This window comes from Rhinatrema bivittatum, chromosome 19, assembly GCF_901001135.1.
Source record: "Rhinatrema bivittatum chromosome 19, aRhiBiv1.1, whole genome shotgun sequence".
In the NCBI taxonomy this organism is placed as follows: Eukaryota; Metazoa; Chordata; class Amphibia; order Gymnophiona; family Rhinatrematidae; genus Rhinatrema; species Rhinatrema bivittatum.
This window is the reverse complement of record NC_042633.1, coordinates 27,562,784-27,581,861: the sequence shown is the minus strand read 5'-3', so window position 1 is coordinate 27,581,861 and position 19,078 is coordinate 27,562,784. Positions and strand designations below refer to the sequence as shown.

Here is a 19,078-nt window from a genome sequence, read left to right as displayed (position 1 = left end):
GGGAAGCTTGGGTACATCGCAGTGGTCTGGACTGATCAGAGTACGTACAGGGAAAAAAATTGGTTCTTACCTGCTAATTTTTGTTCCTGAGGTACCACGGATCAGTCTAGATGCCCACTTATAGTGGAGGGGTGAGAGTCTACTCATTTCTCTTCACAGCCTTTTCTGTTTGCTATCCTAGGTGCTGCAGAAGATTTCTCATATGCTAATATTACTGGATTTAGCAGCAGCCTTTGACATTAGTGAATCACAAAATACTAATAAAGCTTGAAGAAATAGGATTACAGGGTAAAACAATCACATGGTTCAGGTCATATCTAAATAACAGAACATTTCAAGTACAAATTAAAAACACTATCTGAAAAAAATCGCCCTAAAAACAGGAGTTCCACAAGGGTCAGCGCACTCAGCTACTCTTTTTAACGTATATCTACTTCCACTATGCCATCTCCTTGCAGGCCTAGGAATCTTACACTAGGTTTATGCTGATGACATTTAATTAATACTACCAATAGAGGACACTATTGAAAAAGCAATAAGTTTAGCCATTATGTATCTAGACATAATAAAACTACTCAACCAAATGGAGCTCATAATTAACATTGATAAAACTGAATTCATACACTTAGAGCATGAATATCACACAAACTCCAATAATTCTTAACAGTAACCAAAAAATTGAATTAGCCGACAAGGTATGCAACCTCTGAGTAATAATTGACACAGAGCTAAACCTCAAACAGCACATAACACCAAAGGTTAAAGAAGGGTATGCTAAACTCATGATACTCAGAAAACTTAAGCCATTACTATCGCTGCCAAACTTTCGCACAGTGCTCCAATCACTGATATTTGCAAGTACTGATTACTGTAATGCTTTACTACTTGGTTTACCCTATACTATGAAAAGACCACTGCAAATATTACAAAACTCTGCAGCTAGAATTCTCACTGGAAAACGTAGAAAAGATCACATTACAGATACACTTGCTGAACTACATTGGCTACCCATAGAACAAGAGTGAAGTTCAAAGCTCTATGCACAATACACAAGCTAATCCATGATGAAAAAGCAGAATGGCTGAACACAGCATTTTGAGTACATGTTCCACATAGAAATTTAAGATCGGCAAACAAAGCCCTCTTAACCATTCCATCTGTGAAAACAGCAAGACTAACCCAGGTTAGGGATGGAGCACTGTCCCTTGCAGGTCCCATATTATGGAACACAATGCCCCTCGATCTAAGACTTCAGAGTAATCAAACTTTTCAAAACATGCCTTCAAGAAAGAGAACGATGCAAGCAAATAAGTAAGGATAAGTGGACTTAGAGCACCCAGCTCACAACTTTCAGATTGTGCCTGGAAATTATTTTAGCCTTCAAACAATTCTATCAGACAGGTTGAATAGCAATAAAACATTCAATCCCCCCATGAGAATTTCATCCATGTAAATTCCATGTCATAAACCATACTATACTTAATATCGTATTGTTACCAAATAATAATGGCACCCTCTTTTTAAAGTATGATCTATATTCTCCTTGATATATGTGCCCCATTGTAAACTGTTATGATGGTAAATAACTTAATGACGGTATATAAAAACTTTTAAATAAATAAATGTATATAGTTGTGTGGTTTCTTTTTGTCCTTGCTTGATCTGACCGTTTAAACTGGTTATTCTGCTTTGGAAAGTTTAATTCTGAAGAGATGCAGGTGCCACACCAGCGTGAGGGGCTGCCCTTCAAGTTTTTCTGTCTCCTCCTGCTGGAGGGGAGGCAAAACCCAGCATTCTGTACCGATCCAAGGTATTACCGGAATGAAAATTAGCAGGTAAAAACACATTTTTCCTTTCCTCCTCCTGTCTCCAGGCTGTTGTGGAACTGACCCACTCTGGACAGACATTTTCCTCTTAAACCTCTATGATGGAAATTCCAATGCCACCTTTGGCTAACTCATCCCCTTGCCTGTTTTGTGTGTCTTCCCTTCTATTTACAACCAGCAGGGAAATATTGCAAGTCCCTTGAAGGGGGCATGGACTTGGCAACCTCCACTTTAGAACGAATCCATAAAGCTAGTATGGGATGATAACAACTTACTGAAAAGATTCAGATCCACCTGAAATTCTTCTGGACCCCATCGGTTGGCCCAGCTCTGAGCATTGCAGTGAAAAGTACATCGAGGCCATTTCTTTCTCTCTGCTAACAGGTTATGCCACCGCCAACCCTGACCTTTTGTTAATTATTAAGGAAGAAGAAGAAGAGTACTCCATGGACTACGATGACTCGGATGGAGGAGAAAGCATTGTGACTCCCCCAAGTGAGTAAGAGAATCTGATGGGAAGGGGTAGTTGAATGAGCCCTTTCACCATATGGTGCTCCAGCAGTATTATTTTGACCTGGTCGGCCCTTCTAGGCAGTCCAGTTCATATTGACATTATGGCTCTATACTCTGAAGGGATAGTGTAGGATTACTTGATGGTTTTGTGTTACTAAAGACAAGCTGAACCCAGCCATCTTTTGTCCCTCGTCCCTTCCCGTTCCCTCTATTACATGCAGGGCATTATAGCTCTTATTTTTTCTAGAGAAACTGGAGCTCCACGGTCATAACAGCAGAGGGGGGATAAAGCCAGGACAGGTAGAGGCCAATTTTCAGTCACTTCTGCAAGTAAAAAGCATTTTACCCACTTTAACTGACACTTTGCTATCAATGCAGCTAAAAGTCTGCAGATTGTTCCACAATGCACAGACATTTAGCCACATTGAGAGGAGACATTCCTGGGGTTGTGTTTACATGAGAGAAGGGAGAAGAATGGCTATAGATTGTGTTTTCAAATCTATTTGAGGACTTTCAAGCAGAACTCTGCCTGAAAAAAAGAAGGTGCAAGTGAGTGCATGTACTTTCTACCCACAGCCATTTTAAAATTAAAGTACACGCATACTTAAGCTTTGAGCATTGGTACAAAGGCTATGGAGTAAAGGTCCATGTAATCTTTGTCTTTATGCAGGCAGTTCTGGAAATAGCCCCATATTAAGAGTGTGTTCTTAAATAGAAACACAAATACGTGATTTCATACTCCAGATCCTTAAAGTAACTCCTTGCCACTGCTGCTGTGACATGTTCCTCTTCAGATGTGTTTAGATGAGAAGAGAGAAATGTGGGCAGCTCCAGAAACATCCAGCATTATTAGCTGAACTGGTATCCATCTGATGCAGTTTAGAGAGAGAGAGAGAGAGAGAGGTGGATCTGGCAGTAGCACAGACAAACATAGACACAGAGTCAGGTCTTAGAACGCTGAAGGCCCTTACCCCAGTTTGACTTTTCCTGCTCGCTATCATTCTCATTCTTCTCCAGGGGATGGAACTATAGACCAGGAAGGGAACGACAAGCATCCTGAGGAATGGCTGGAGGAGCTCCAGCTGCTGGAAGCCACATCCGGGATAGCGGTCCGGCAGCAAGGCCACCTTTCGGGATGCAGGACCCTGAAGAGCGCTGGCTGTGAGAGAGGTTTCGACAAGCTCTCCCCCCATGGGGAGCAGCAACCCTCTCCACTTGGAGACCATCCTTTCAGCTTTAATGACATTGTGAAACATGAGAGGAAGCATGGCATGGAGAAAATGCATGTTTGCTCTGTATGTGGCAGGGGCTTTAGGGCTAACTCGACCCTGACCGTTCATAAGAGGACCCACACGGGTGAGAGACCCTTCCAGTGTAGAGAGTGCGAGAAGAGGTTTAGCAGGAACTCTACGCTTACTGTTCACATGAGAACCCACACTGGGGAGAAACCATACAAGTGTACACAATGTAGCAAGAGCTACAGCCAAAGTTATTCTCTCAAACTTCATCAGAAGAGCCACACGGGAGAGAAGAGGAGTGTAAGGAAGTAACCGTGCAGAAAAATAAGGAAAACTTTGTTTACTAGAGACTCAGAACAAGAATGTACCATATGTGTATTACACATACTAGGAATAGAACAGCCAACCAGATCCTGAATGTGGCTAAAGTCAGCTATTTTAGTTCACAAAAATAAATATAACATTAAATAAATCAGGATCTAAAAATACCCTCAGCTACTACAAATTGGTCCTCCTGTCAGTAATGAGTTGGTGGTGGATATGTTTTACATGTGCTATGCCAAAGTGGCTGCCATTTTCTTGAAAGTGGTGAGGCCTCTTCATAAAACTCATGGGAGAAAAAGCAACCTTATTTGATACCAAATTAGTGGTTACAGAGGATGAGGATAAAGGACAAAGTGTTGATAACCTAGAGATGGCTCAGTAAGGTAGGACAACAAGAACAGAAGGACAGAAAACATGACATCCATGATCTGAAATTGAGCAAGCCCCAAGAGCCGACTGCGTTGAGGTGACTGTGCCAGTATTATATTATGAGATAGGGTTCTAAGAAGCTAGAAAAATGGACTAGTTAGAGAGATCTTGGATGCCAGAGATATCTGAATTTGGTTTTAAATCACAAAATGTTGATGGATGGCCCATGTCTAAAATTGGTTGATGAAACTAGATGGGAGAACCTGCAAATCTTACATATCCCAAAAACACTGAGAAACTAGGAGAGAATGTGAGTGAAGGAACTTTGCCCAAAATCCTCTGAAACACAAGGAAGCAGGAGTCAGAGACTAAAGGAGAGCAAAGAATGGGCAACATCTGTGTTACACATGAAGTAGAAAGCAAAGCAGAAAAGGATTCAAATTGGAATTTGCTCCAGATGCTATAGCTAGTGTATTCCATAAAGAGCTAAAATCTTTCTAGCGCTATGAGAAGGTACAAAATCGTAGCTCTGAAGGCATTATGACAGCACTTTCATGCCTAATAAATCCCTTGCTAAATCAGACTCCATCTGAAATCTCTTAAGCTATCCTTCAACAGCCAATCGGTCTGCAGCTTGCTAAATGTGTAACTCCGAGGATGACAGTAACATCGTTGCACTGGCACAGGACAGATAGAGGAATCAAGCAATCCAGACTCCAGGACTGATGAACCAGCTCATCGCTGTAGGCAAAGACACCAACTAGTGTAGCAGAAATAGATAGTAGAGACGCATTTGAAAGTTTGACAATTCATACCCTGTAATGCCTTGCAATGTTAATCTGCTCTGTTTTAACAATTTCACTGTGCACTGTTTTAAATCACCTCTTAAGTGGTAACTCAACTACTAAATTTAAATACATAGGGAGGTTCTTCAAAGTAAATTCTTTGCTCCTCACCTTTACCCATTGACAAAGTCCTATCCTGTTAGGGCCTGAGACTGGACATTTGTCTACCACAGCAAAAGTTCGAGTTACGTTTGACTCCGAATGGCACTAGCTACCAGGATCAACATGTAAAAGAAGTACTTTTAATGCTGAAACACTTGACTTTTTCAGAGGAGGGGGAAAGAATCTGCATCCTTCTGAATGAAATGGGTACCAGGAAATTAATGTATGGCTTGGACCATATCTCTTGTATCTTAGGGAAAGCATTGGTCAGGGCCAGTTCGGACATCATTGTCAACTGGAGGATACAATGGAACACGGCAACCATAAGCGGGTCCATGTGGGACTGATAGTATTAACACACTTTGTTAGTCTGCTAAATTGTAATTAAGATACAATAATGCATTTGTATGACTACTTCTGCCATTTTTATTTTTTTGGTCACTCATAAATGTGTGGGACAATGTCTTTCATATGTGCATGTCTTTAAAAGAGAGTAAGAGATAGTGGCAGCCTGTTGGAATTGTTTTAGTGGCCTAATATTTTCCACAGGCTTCCTCCTCTTTAATGTTTGTTGTGTTGATGAAATAATCTGTGTGCTGATTGTAGAAGCAGTGAGCAGGCTCTTGAAAGTCAGTTGGGACTGGACTTACCCCTCTTCCTTCCTCCCCATGCTTGTCCCCTTTTAAAGAAAAAAAAAAAAAACCCCAACCTAAAGGTTCCTCTCTTCTACTGCGCACTGTTGCTGACCCTGGTTCCTGCTTGTTAAAGCTGTATAAAAAAATTCCAAATAGAAAGCGGCAGATACCGAACGGTTTGTCTAAGGGGCTGGGAGGATGCAATGGCACCCCTTCAGGAGTGCAGGAAGCACTCGCTTTCCAGTGCAGATGGATTGTGCTATCAGATGCTGGGAGGGGGAAGCCGCAGTAGCTCTTGTGGGGAGGAGAGGGAGAGCTGGCAGTATGCAAAGTCATCTGCCCTGGAAAGGCTGCATCAGGCAGGCTTGTCTGTAAGCCATTCCTGCTGGCATGCTTGCTGCTGTAGTGGGAACAGAGGCCATCTCAGACTGCGAGAGGGTAGTACTCCGAGCAGGGCCTCTGTGTGTACAATTCTGGTCGCCATATCTCAAAGATATAATTGCGATGGAGAAGGTACAGAGAAGGGCTACCAAAATAAGGGGAATGGAACAGCTCCCCTATGAGGAAAGACTAAAGAGGTTAGGACTGTTCAGCTTGGAGAAGAGATGGCTGAGGGGGGATATGATAGAGGTCTTTAAGATCATGAGAGGTCTAGAACGGGTAGATGTGAATCGGTTATTTACTCTTTCGGATAGTAGAAAGACTAGGGGGTACTCCATGAAGGTAACATGTGGCACATTTAAAACTAATCTGAGAGAGTTCTTTTTCACTCAACGCACAATTAAACTCTGGAATTTGTTACCAGAGGATGTGGTTAGTGCAGTTAGTATAGCTGTGTTTAAAAAAGGATTGGATAAGTTCTTGGAGAAGAAGTCCATTACCTGCTATTAAGTTCACTTAGAGAATAGCACTGCCATTAGCAATGGTAACATGGAATAGACTTAGTTTTTGGATACTTGCCAGGTTCTTTTGGCCACTGTTGGAAACAGGATGCTGGGCTTGATGGACCCTTGGTCTGACCCAGTATGGCATGTTTTTATGTTCTTATGCTGGTTCTGGCTGGCTCGAGCATTGCCGCATTCTGGACCGCAGCGCTTCCAGGTGGAGTTCCAAGAGGAGCGGTGCCCGTTTCTTGAAGTGGAGATGGGACTCCATCCTCGCCCGTGGGTTTCTGTACTCATGGAGTTTGTGTAATGTTTATTTGCACCAGGCACATCTTTATACAGCAGAGTGCAGCACCGGGTTTCTCTGCAGTGGGACCCTCTCCCTGTGAACTTCGCTTGGGAATGCTAAAGAATGGGGAAAAAAAAAAAGTAGAGAAGGACTGGGACAGAAGAAAGTCCTGTGGTTTTAGGGGTCAGTTGTGGGCCCGATTTTTAAAAACGCATTTCCATGCTTAAAATTGGGTTTTATACACACATGCATTTTGCCCGTTAAATGGTTTTTTGAAAACTGCTACAATCTGTCTTGATTGGCTGTAGGATATTCACAATTAAGTGCCCTTTGTGTGTAAATGTGTTTTTTTTAATTGCTATGATAGCATGTTACATTTACATATGTATCTCCTTTTAAAATTCACCTCTAAGGTAAGGAAATTGGCAGAGTCAGAAGATGAGTAATGTTCCCCTAAGACAGAGGATAAGTTGGCTACGGTTTGGTTATTCCACTGAAGAACTTTCTCGCATAGCTTCACAGCCCCTAAAAAAGCTGGACAGTCAAATGAATAAATAAGAGAATAGGAATTTGGTAGCTTGGAAGACCCTATAATGTTGAGTGTAAGGAAGCCATTCAATGCGTTTCGGTGGCATGGGTAAGGATTTAATTTCTGTGCGATGGGATACCTCAGTTAACATTTTTAAAGGGGTAAGACTAGGCCAAGGTTATATCCCCTCCAGCTTCAGGAAAGTGAAAAAGTGGGATTTCCTGAAGAGGACACACTTGTTTGTGCCGTCAGTAAGATGACCACTATTCTGGGGAAGAGGTTCTGCCCTCAACGATGCCCAGGATATTTTCTGCTTTGGGCTGTAGGCTGCTATTTGCCAGGGCAGGATTGCATCTGTCTGAGCACAGACCGGAAAGTTTCTTAGAATGGAGGAGACTATTCTGGAGGATGCAGCTTAGATGGCACGAGGTAGGAGGGGCACTCTTTTTGGCAGACCCCTCATATGAGTTGGTCCAGGCTTCGGCTAAGTGTATCGCTTCCATTCTAGTTGAAAGGTTGTTTGCTGTGACTGTGTAACTGGTCAGCAGTTTAAATGTCCAAAGCAAGGTGAACCAAACTTTCCTTCTAGGGTACGCTTTCTGGAGAAGGTTTATAAAAGCTGGTGAAAGCACGGGCAGGAATTGAAAGTCCCTGGCTTTGCTGAAGACAAGCCTAAAAGGACATCACGACTAGCTTCAGCTGTGCTTTCAGCCATGCAAAGTGGGGAGGTTGGCCCCTGACCAGGGCTTCTATGGTCGATTGCAGTCGCTTCAAAACTTTATCAATGGAATCTGGCCGTGGTCCAGAAATTCACAGACCTTCCAAAGTAGGTGCAGGAGGTCGCTTTGCAGTACAAAGGCTTGGCAGGTAGTTGTTAACCTTAAACTGGAAGTGGGTTTTCCCATCCTTTTTTCAAATGCTTTATGATTTCCTGTTGGAAGCTGTATAGACTGTGTTTCTGTGGCTTCTGCATCTGGGGCAGTGGTTCTGATCCTGAATGTTCAACAGGGGCAGGATTGGATTCAATGTTGTGGTACCAAAGAAAGGTGGGTACCTTTTGCCCTATTCTGGACCTGTTCTCCTCCACATACTCCCAACTACAGGCACTCAATGCTGGGTTCTGTATTGGGAGTCACCACCCAGCAAAGGAGCTTGGAGTCCTTGGTAAACAATATGGTGACACAGTTCAGTCTGAGGCAGCAGACCCCCCCCCCCCCCCCCCCACCTTCCTAAAAGAAGACTCCCTGATAGTCTAAGCAGGGGTACGGAGGCATAAGGGGGGCCAGTAACACTACCAGGGAATGCTTGGGGGAGGAGACTGGGCATGGATGGGGCACATCCTCAGGTGGGGAGACACTTTTTGTCCAGGGCACCATTTGCTCTAGAGCCAACCCTGATCATCCACTACTGGGCTAATTCAACTGAATTGGCTCTTATAGCGCTGCACCAGGTGCTTAACCTATCGATCAAAGTTGTACTCCTAGGAGGCAGTTTTCAAAGGAGTTGCACTCATAAATGTAACATACTGTTGTAGCAATTTTCAAAAGCCCATTTCTGCATGTAAAACCCATTGACAATTCAATAGTATATATCACAGCAATTTTCAAAAGCCCACCTAATGCGAGTAAAGTACACTTACATGGGCAAAACCCAGTTTTAAGAGCCGAAATCCTTTCAAAAATTACATCTTAGGCCCCCAAATAAATGAGCACTATTTTCCAAAAGCACTTACATCCTTAAAAATGGAAGTGTATTTTATCCATGTGACTGGGCTTCTGAAAATTGCTATGACATTGAATTGTCAAATAGGTTTTACCCGTTTGAAAATCGCTGATAGGTTACATTTACATGTGTAACTCCTTTGAAAAATCACCCATTACTTATATTCTTTGCAATTTCTATTCCCTGTATGTACCAGGATCAGTCCTGACCGCTGGGGTTGTCTCCCTTCCAGCAGATGGGAGTCAGAGAAAAAACTGAAAAGGCACCTCTCTTAACTTGGTGTGTCACCTGCGATCCTCTGACTCTCAGCAGAGGAGGTAGACAGAACCTGCGGTCCTGATCCTTTACATTTTTTCTTTCCAGAGTTATTAGACTCTAAGAAGAAAATAACACCTTTGGCTACATCAAATTTATTGAAAGTTTGTTGGAAAAAAAACCCCTTTTCTTTTACAGGTTTCCACACCAGCTGCAGTAGAGGTAAGGCTGGGGCTGGACGCTCCGGGAGCCTTGACCCCGGAGGCGTGATCTTCTCTGGAGGGGGATTAACCGGTGGGCCGGTCCCTCCCTTCGGCGCCCCGAGACGAGGTTTTCCTTGGGTGCTGCGTGCTGTGCTGAGCTCCCCCCCGCGCAGTCCTCCCAGAGCTCCAGAAGGCCGTAGTTCGGCAGCGCTTATCTTTTGCTGGTGCCTCTTACTTTTTTTTCCTACCGTGTTGCCCAGATGCCTCTGGGATGCCGCGAGGGTTGTCGTGCACAGCCTGTGGGGAGTTGGGGCTGCGTCTTTCGCCGACTGGGGTTTGCGCCCGCTGGCTCCGGGGGGGGTGGGGGGGAAGGCTTTTTCAGGAGGGGTTTTCGGGGCGTTTTTGCCATGGGACTCGGGCCGGCGCTCCCCATCGCATGAAGCTCCATCGCCGGCTGGTGTGGGATGGGTGGACATTTTGTCTGTTCCCTGCCTGCTGAGGGAGAGGATTCTCCTCTTTTTCCTCCCAGCTTAAGTCTGGTCTGGCTGCGAGATCCAGGGCCCACCCCCTCCTCGAACTCTATCTCTGCCCTCCCCCGACGGAGCTCTTAAAGGGCCAGGCAACCTTTTCATCAAAACTTATATTATTGATGCATAAAGCTTTTTTGGAGGCGGAAGCGCATCAACAGGATGTGGAACCTCCTCCCACAAATGTCGCGAGACGTACCACGGCCCTAAATGTCCCTTCGGTCCCTGATGTGACTCCGGCCCCTGGTCCTTTGGGGTCTTTCCTGGATCCACTCCTCCAAAATATAGATGGGGATGTTTATGAATCCACCCCAGTAGAGGGGGACGATCCCCGGGTTTTCCGCTTATTTTGGCAGGAGGAGTTGGATCCTTTGCTCCCCCCATGTTCTGGCTGAGCTGGACGTTGATGCGCCAATCCCCAGCTCTGAGCTGGTTCAGGGGAATCCGGTACTCTCGGGGCTACGGGCCCCTCCCAAGACTTTTCCCTTTCATCCGATGTACATGCAGCTGGTAACTCATGAGTGGGAATCTCCTGAGGCGACCATGCGAGTGGGAAGGGCGATGGAAAAGCTCTATCCCTTGCCCGAGGAGGCCTTTGACATTCTCAAGATCCCCAAGGTGGATGCGTCTGTTTCTGCGGTCACTAAGCGGACGACCATTCCCGTAACAGGAGCGACTGCGCTTAAGGATTTGCAGGATCGGTGGCTTGAGGTTCTCCTCAAGCGACTCTTCGAGGGGTCAGCGCTGTGTGTTCAGGCAGTGGTCTGCAGTAGCCTCATGCAGCGGGCGACCCTCGGGTGGGTCCAGCAAATGGTCACCTCCCAGGAGTTACCACTGGAGGAGGCCGTGTTGGCTTACACGGCGGATGCATTATATGATCTGCTATGGGCTTCTACGTGCAACATGGCAACTGCGGTCTCCGCTAGGAGGCTTCTTTGGATCTGAAACTGGTCGGCTGATGTTTCTTCTAAAACTCAGTTGGGCAATCTTCCTTTTAAAGGAAAATTGTTGTTTGGTGAGGAGCTGGACACCCTTATCAAGTCTCTCGGGGAGAACAAGGTGTATAAGTTGCCGGAACATAAGCCCAAGTCTTCCAGACCCTTTGGTGCGGCGTGTTACCGTTTTAGGGGACAGTGCAGATTTCAGCAGACGAGGGCCCCCGCCTTTCCTGCCAGACAACAGACTCTGAGATCTCAGACTTGGCCTACTTCCTTTCGTGGCCGCAGGCCATTTCGTGATGGGGGCTCCCAAGGAGCCACGGGAGTCAAGCCGTCCCAATGAAGGTGTTCAGACCTTCTCCCCAGTCCCAGTGGTGGGCGGCTGCCTCTCCCAGTTTCTCGAGGACTGAGTCAAGTCACGTCGGATCAGTGGGTCCTCAATATCATCGCAAACTGTTACGAGTTGGATTTTGCCCGCCCGTTATGGGATCTGTTTGATTTCTCCCGCCGGGTCTCGAGCCAAGCAAGAAGTGGTTGGGCAAACCCTGAATCGGTTGAAATCCCTGGGGGCCCTTGTTCCGGTTCCTCCGGAGGAGCGCAGGTCCGGCAGGTACTCCATCTATTTTGTAGTCCCAAAGAAAGAGAGGTCCTTCCGTCCGATATTGGACTTGAAGACAGTCAACCGAGCTCTTCGGGTGCCCCGGTTTCGCATGGAGACTCTCCGCTCTGTCATTGCGGCCGTCCACTCGGGAGAATATTTGGCCTCTTTGGACCTGACCGAGGCGTATCTTCACATAGGAATCCGCGAGCGTCATCAGCGGTTTCTCCGATTCATGGTTCTGGGGGAGCATTATCAGTTCCAAGCACTCCCGTTCGGGTTGGCAACGGCTCCCCGGGTCTTCTCCAAGGTGATGGTGGTGGTGGTTGCAGCGGCCCTCCGGCGAGAAGGGATCTTGGTTCACCCCTACCTAGATGATTGGCTCATCCGGGCCAAGTCAGAGTGCCTCTGTTGGTTGGCGGTACGCACGGTTCTGCTCCTGCTCCAGTCTCTTGGTTGGGTGGTCAACTTTGCCAAGAGCCAGTTGGTACCATCTCAGGTCCTCACCTTCTTAGGAGCACGCTTCGATACTTTGGTCGGCAAGGTCTTCCTCACTCAGGAGAGGATGCACAAGTTAAGGGCGCGAATCAGTTGGCTATTGTTGCTACCCCTTCCCATAGTGTGGGATTATTTACAGGTACTTGGTTCCACGGCGTCCACCCTGGAAGTGGTTCCCTGGGTGTTTTGCGCATGAGACCATTACAATGAGCGTTGCTTTCTTGTTGGGATCCGAAATCGGAGGAGTTACGCCTACCGTTGCCCCTCTTGGAACCAGCCAGGTCCAGTCTCGATTGGTGGTTGATCCTGGCCCACTTGTTACGGGGGATGGACCTGGAGGAACCACAGTCAGTAATAGTCACAACTGATGCCAGCCTCTTTGGTTGGGGGGCAGTTTGCCAGTCACAATCCGCTCAGGGTCGTTGGACGAGTTATCAGGAAACGTGGTCCATAAATCAGTTGGAGACCAGGGCAGTACGCCTGGCGTTGCGCGTCTTTCTCCCTCTGGTCGCTCAGCGTACGGTACGAGTCTTGTCAGACAACGTGACGAAGGTGGCCTACATCAACCGTCAAGGGGGAACCAGAAGCTGACTGGTAGCCTTGGAGGCCGACCGGCCCATGGCTTGGGCAGAGTGCCATCTGATCCGGCTAGCAGCCTCGTACATAGCCGGGATAGACAAAGTTCAGGCGGATTTTCTCAGCTAACAGCATCTGGATCCTGGCAAGTGGGAATTGTCTAAAAGCAAGCCCTTTATTAAAACGCCCGACTCGGCCAGAGTCGGGCGTTTTAATAAAGGGCTTGCTTTTATCCGATTCCTATTGTCGTCACTGTTACACAGCTCACTGGATCGGCTACCGCTTTGTTTTTTAAGTGGGAATTGTCTGACACAGCCTTCCGGCTTCTCACTCATCGCTGGGGGTTCCACATCTCGATCTGATGGCGACTCGGACAATTGCAAAGGCGGCTCGATTCTTCAGTCATCAGAGAGATCACGGGTCGGAAGGGGTGGATGCCCTCGTCCTTCCATGGCCTCACCACGTTCTGCTATACATGTTTCCTCCTTGGCCCCTAGTGGGCAAGGTCTTGCGTCAGAATCCCACGTGGGGTCTGTCATCCTTGTAGCTCCAGAGTGGCCCCGAAGGATCTGATCACCTTGGCGATCGACGGTCTGTGCGTCTCACCCATTTTCCTAATCTTCTTTGACAAGGTCCAATATTTTTCGATCGCGTGGATCGCTTTTGTCTAGCAGCCTGGCTTATGAGAGGAGACAAAGAGAGGGTATTCAGATTCTGTTATTTCTACCCTTCTGCAAGCACGGAAAACGTCCGCATCGTTGGCCTATATTCGTTTGAAGAGTTTCGACTCGTGGTGGTGTGGGTTTAATTTGTCCCCACGTTGGGCTTCTGTGGTGCAAATTCTAGCCTTTTTGCATGATGGCCTGAAGAAAGGTCTGGCTTGCAGTTCTCTCCGGGTACAGGTCGCGGCCCTGGGTTGTCTGTGGGGCAAGATTGACGGGGTTTCGCTGGCAGCTCATCCGGATGTGTCCCATTTTTTGAAGGGGGCCAAACATTTGCCTCCTCCAGTCAGATTTGTCCTTCGTGGAGTTTGAATTTGGTTCTCTGTGGCTTATGTGGGCTTCCATTTTGAGCCCCTTCGGCGGGCCACGTTGAAGGACTTGACTCTCAAGACCGTTTTCTTGGTGGCAGTTACCTCCGCACGGCAGCTATCGGAGATTCAAGCTTTGTCAGGTCGGGACCCATATCTCTGTATTTCTGATTCGGGTGTTTCTCTCCAAACCATGCCATCTTTCCTGCCTAAAGCAGTATTGGGTTTTCATTTAAATCAGACGGTAGAGTTGCCGGCTTTCCCGAATTTGGATCCTGCTGCTTCACCGGATTGGGATCTGCATAAGTTGGATGTGCAGTGGGTTCTCCTTCGCTATCTAGAGGTGACCAATGCTTTTCAGTTGTCAGATCATTTGTTTGTCTTATGGAGTGGCCCTAAGAAGGGTCACAAGGCATCCAAAGCTACGGTTGCTAGGTGGTTGAAGGAAGCCATCACCTCCACTTATATTTGTGCTGGTGGTAATATCCCTGAAGGCTTGAAAGTGCATTCCACCAGGTCTCAGGCGGCTTCTTGGGCAGAGAGCCAGTTAGTTTTGCCGCAGGCGATTTGTAGAGCAGCGACTTGGAAATCGTTGCATACTTTTGCGAAGCATTACAGTGTGGACATCCGTGAGCCGGATGTCTACTGCTTTGGCAGCAGTGTTCTTCACGCGGCACTCTCCAGGTCCCACCCCAATTAGGGCAGCTTGGGTACATCCCAGCAGTCTGGACTGATCCTGGTATGTACAGGGAAAGGAAAACTAGTCCTTACCTGCTAATCTTCGTTCCTGTAGTACCAAGGATCAGTCCAGACCCCTACCCTTGGAACTTGGAGCGTCCATTCTGTATGTTTCTTCGGCAGAATTCTTTCCAGGGACAGGAAGAAGCCTTCCTTATACATATGTTATACAGTTCTTTTTTTGACCAAACCTGTTGTAGCCATTTGTTGTTATGGTTGGGGGGGTTTTATCCTTTAATTGGTTATTCTGCTATGGTATTGTTTATACTGAAGGATCACAGGTGGCACACCAAGTTTAGAGGGGGTGCCCTTTCAGTTTTTTCTCTGACTCCATCTGCTGGAAAGGAGACACAACCCCAGCAGTATAGACTGATCCTTGGTACTACAGCTTTTTGGGTACTTGCCAGGTTCTTATGGTCTGGATTGGCCACTGTTGGAAACAGGATGCTGGGCTTGATGGACCCTTGGTCTGACCCACTATGGCATGTTCTTACAGGAACAAAAATTAGCAGGTAAGGACCAATTTTCCTTTATTGCTATCCAATGTATTACTTCTTATCCAAATTATTTCAACTCTGATCCTCCCTGATTAGGTCATATCTGAATACATATGCATTACTGACGTGGTCAATGTTCATATATTTTTCAATATAATCCACCTTGTGACTAATTTAGGAAAAGTCAAAATACAAAGGTTTATTTATAAATAAAATTGTTTCAACAGGGAAGCCAATTAGTTAATAGTGCCTTCTTTTGACACACAAATAAATAACATCTTAACACATAAATGGCTTCTAAACACTCATACTATTGAGTTTATTAGTGTTATCATAGTGTTGGAACTCACCATGACAAAGTTTTCCAAATTCAGACACTCCAAAATTTTGACATCCCAATAGAAGAAGAATCAGAAGATGAGCTGCTACAGTATCCCACCCTTTCTCCCCTACCACTGTGTAATCAGGGTAGACAGAACAGGCAAAACCTCACTAGGGAAGAGGTAAATTCATCTGCCAACTGTTCCCAGCCTGCATTAAGTCCCACCAGTCTGGAGGTTTTCCCATCCAGCACTGTGGTGTACCCCATGGGAATTTCCCACAATAACCTGTTTGTAAATCAGGAGGCAGGGGCTAGCCCAGTTGTGATATGTTCCAACTGCCATGCTATTGTCAGTGGCTGTTGCAGGGGACCTTTGTTTTCAGTTTGCATTTTATTGTACCAAGGAATTTAGCAGTGTTTGTTTTCCTGGTTTTGTTCAGTATTATAATCTAGGGAATAAAATGACTCATTTCCTAGCATGTAGGAGATGGACTCAGGACCAATGGGCATAGTGTACTCCTGATAGCAGTTCAAGACGGATCAGATTTAATCTGACGTCAGCTCTAGTACATATACCCCTGCAGGATGCCATGCTCGTCAGTATTTCTCCGGCTCCATAGCAGTTCGGGACTCTATGCATGCTAGCATAGCGTTAGAGTAATGTTACCAAAGAAAACCATATTAAGAATCTTACCACTACATATGACCCCCGCTCTCCTGCGGTGACAGCCGTTGGGTACCTCCCCCAGTTGAGATTCCTGAGGTGATTTCCGCGATCCCTCAGAGGTAGGCCTCTGTCCAGCAGCCGGCCCCCGGCATAGAGTACAGATTCGAGCGTGGTGGTGAAGGTACTTTCCCTCTCCCCCCGCAGCCAGAGACTGCCCGGAACGAGACCGGGAAATGCAGAGACAATGTAAGGTAGAAAACTTCTTAAAAAGTCTCCAGTCTCAGAGGCTCGAATAGCTGCACAGATTCCCAGCTGGCCTCAGCGCTACTGGATTGATCAGCCCTATCCAGGCTAGACCCTGGTTCGATATGAGGGCCCTCCCACGTGGTCGCCGTTTCCATTTGTTTGCCGCCCTGTCTGCCGATTTGTTCTGTGCACATACCAGCGACATGCACAAGGGCGCTGGGCGCACAGCCACCCGCTCAACTGGGCCAAGTGCATAAGTAAACCCCATGCGCACAGCGGCGCATGCATCTCTTTGAGTGCGCATCCGACCTACACGCACAACTTCAGTGCACCCAGAGCGCATAACTCAGCCTCCCCACGTACACTTGAATGCACAAACCGGAGTTTTTCGGCACACACAAACCATGGCACTACCGGACAAGAAGCTTAAGGCCCAGGGCCGCTGCGCAGCATGAAGAGGCCACGGCCTTATGTATACAGTGCGAGGAGGCCCTGGATGATCCAGCCCAAGGTCCTCCCCAGCTGGTACTGGGAACTGGATCCACCGCCAGTACACTGGACCTCGCAACCCCCAGCGGGAGCCTCCTTCAAACAGGGCTCCCCAGGGACGCAGCACCTCTCAATTCAGATCCAGCTTATTTCTCCTGGGTAGAATTCTTCAAAGGCATACATAAAACTTTGTCCACATGCAACCGGCGCCCCTGATGCCACAGCCTCCCCCAGAGGACCCTAACATCCCAGGACCCTTTAAACCCAGAGAAGTGCCTCGCCTGCCCAAAAGCCCCAGCATTGAAAACATGGACACTTCGGACGAGGATCAAGACTCCCTGGAGGAAGGAGAAATCCCTCCAGGAACGGAACCCTACCGAACCATGAGGCGGTTCTTCACCAAAGACTAGCTTTCAGACCTCGTGGCAAACAGCTTGAAAGAGCTCGCTATCCCAGGCACAACTGCCACAGGGGAACCTAAGATGAACCCCCTCCTCGAGGGACTCCGTCAGACCTCCCGCCATTTTCCTTTGCTGCAAGCTGTCCAACAGCTGATTGACTTGGAATGGGATTCTGCGGAGGCCACGTTCAAAGGGGGGCAGACCCTGGCAGCCATATACCCCCTCGACCCCACTGCCAAAGATCTCCTGACATTCCCCAAAGTGGATGCCATGGTCTGCGCAGTCGCTAAGCGCACTACCATCCCAGTCGAGGGAGGAGCAGCACTCAAGGATGCCCAGGACAGATGTCTGGAATCCATCCTCAAACAGTCATTCAACATTTCAGCCATGTCGCTACAGATCGCTGCCTGCTGTGCTGTGGTGACACATGCCTGTTTATCTAAGACCAGAAACGCCGCCACGCCCATCAAAGCATTAGAACCAGCAGTATCATTCCTCGCGACCTCCGACCTCACGATGCGACCTCCGACCTGGTATGCACCGCAGCCAGAGGAGTTTCATCCCTCATGGCAGCCAGAAGTCAACTTTGGCTCCGAAGCTGGTCGGCCGATGCGACGTCCAAGGCGAGACTCACGAGAATGCCCTTTAAGGGAACCCTCCTGTTCGGAAGCGAACTGGAGAAGTTAGCTGAAAAATGGGGCGAATCCCCACTACCGTGGCTACCGGAGGACAAGAACAAGAGAAGCCAGTGCCCCTCGTCCCGAACATTTAAGGGCAGGGGATCACAGCGCTTCAAAATGTCCAAAAGTACATATCAAACATCTCGCCCCGCAGGCAGGGGCCAGTCCTTTTGGAACAAAAAGGGAGCCGGCTCTGGCCCAGGCCCCAGCCGCACCCCACCATGAAAATCAGCTGGCCCATCCACAGGAAGAAGCCATAGCGGGTAGGCTTACCATATTCTACCAAAGATAGGTCGAGATAACTTCGGACAAGTGGGTCCTAACCATCCTTCAAGAGGGATATTATCTGGACTTCCACAACATTCCTCCAGCCAAATTTGTGAAATCTCCCTGTCGCGACCTCTCCAAGAGGATGTCAGTGGAAACCACGCTGACCAAATTGCTCACCTTAAAGGCCATAACGCTGGTACCCACACAACAACAAAATACTGGGCACTATTTCATCTATTTTATCGTTCCCATCCTGGACCTCAAATCCTTCAACCGTCACCTGAAGGTCCCTCACTTCTGCATGTAAACCCTACGCTCGGTCATAAGAGCGATACAGCCGGGAGAATTCCTCACATCCCTGGATCTGTCAGAAGCCTACCTGCACATTCCGGTCCACCATGAGCACCAGCATTTTCTACGCTTCAAGATCCTGGACCACCACTATCAGTTCCGAGCACTACCCTTCGGGCTAGCCACAGCACCCCGAATGTTCACCAAAATCATGGTTGTAGAGGCGGCGACACTGAGGAAAGAAGGAATCCTCGTACACCCATAGCTGGACAATTGGCTGATCAGGGCAAAATTACCAGAGGAAAGTCATCAGGTGACCACCAGAGTCAAAACTCTACTGGAGAACCTCTGGTGGGTGGTCAACACAAACAAGAGCTGTCTGCAGCCCTCCCAATCTCTGGAATTACCTGGGAGTCTGGTTCGATACCAGATAAGAGAAAGTGATTCTGACTCCTACAAGGAGAACAAAGCTGATGAACCAATTGCAAAACCTGTTAAACAGTCTTCGCCCCAAGGTGTGGGACTATCTCCAAGCCCTCTGTCTCATGTCATCCACACTGGAAGTGGTCCCATGGG

General features: G+C 47.5%; 1 protein-coding gene across 2 annotated transcripts in view; it reads left to right on the top strand.

Annotated features, from left to right (window-relative positions):
• LOC115080644 (zinc finger protein 135-like) overlaps nucleotides 1-5,884 on the top strand; it is a 48,399-nt gene extending 42,515 nt beyond the window's left edge. For both annotated transcript variants that reach the window (XM_029584962.1, XM_029584961.1), the window contains 2 exons: nucleotides 2,211-2,321; nucleotides 3,357-5,884. In XM_029584962.1, coding sequence (XP_029440822.1) covers nucleotides 2,211-2,321; nucleotides 3,357-3,889 — 644 coding nt within the window. In that variant the 3' untranslated portion in view covers nucleotides 3,890-5,884. The remainder of the gene's footprint in view (nucleotides 1-2,210; nucleotides 2,322-3,356) is intronic.
• Nucleotides 5,885-19,078: the final 13,194 nt, after the last annotated feature.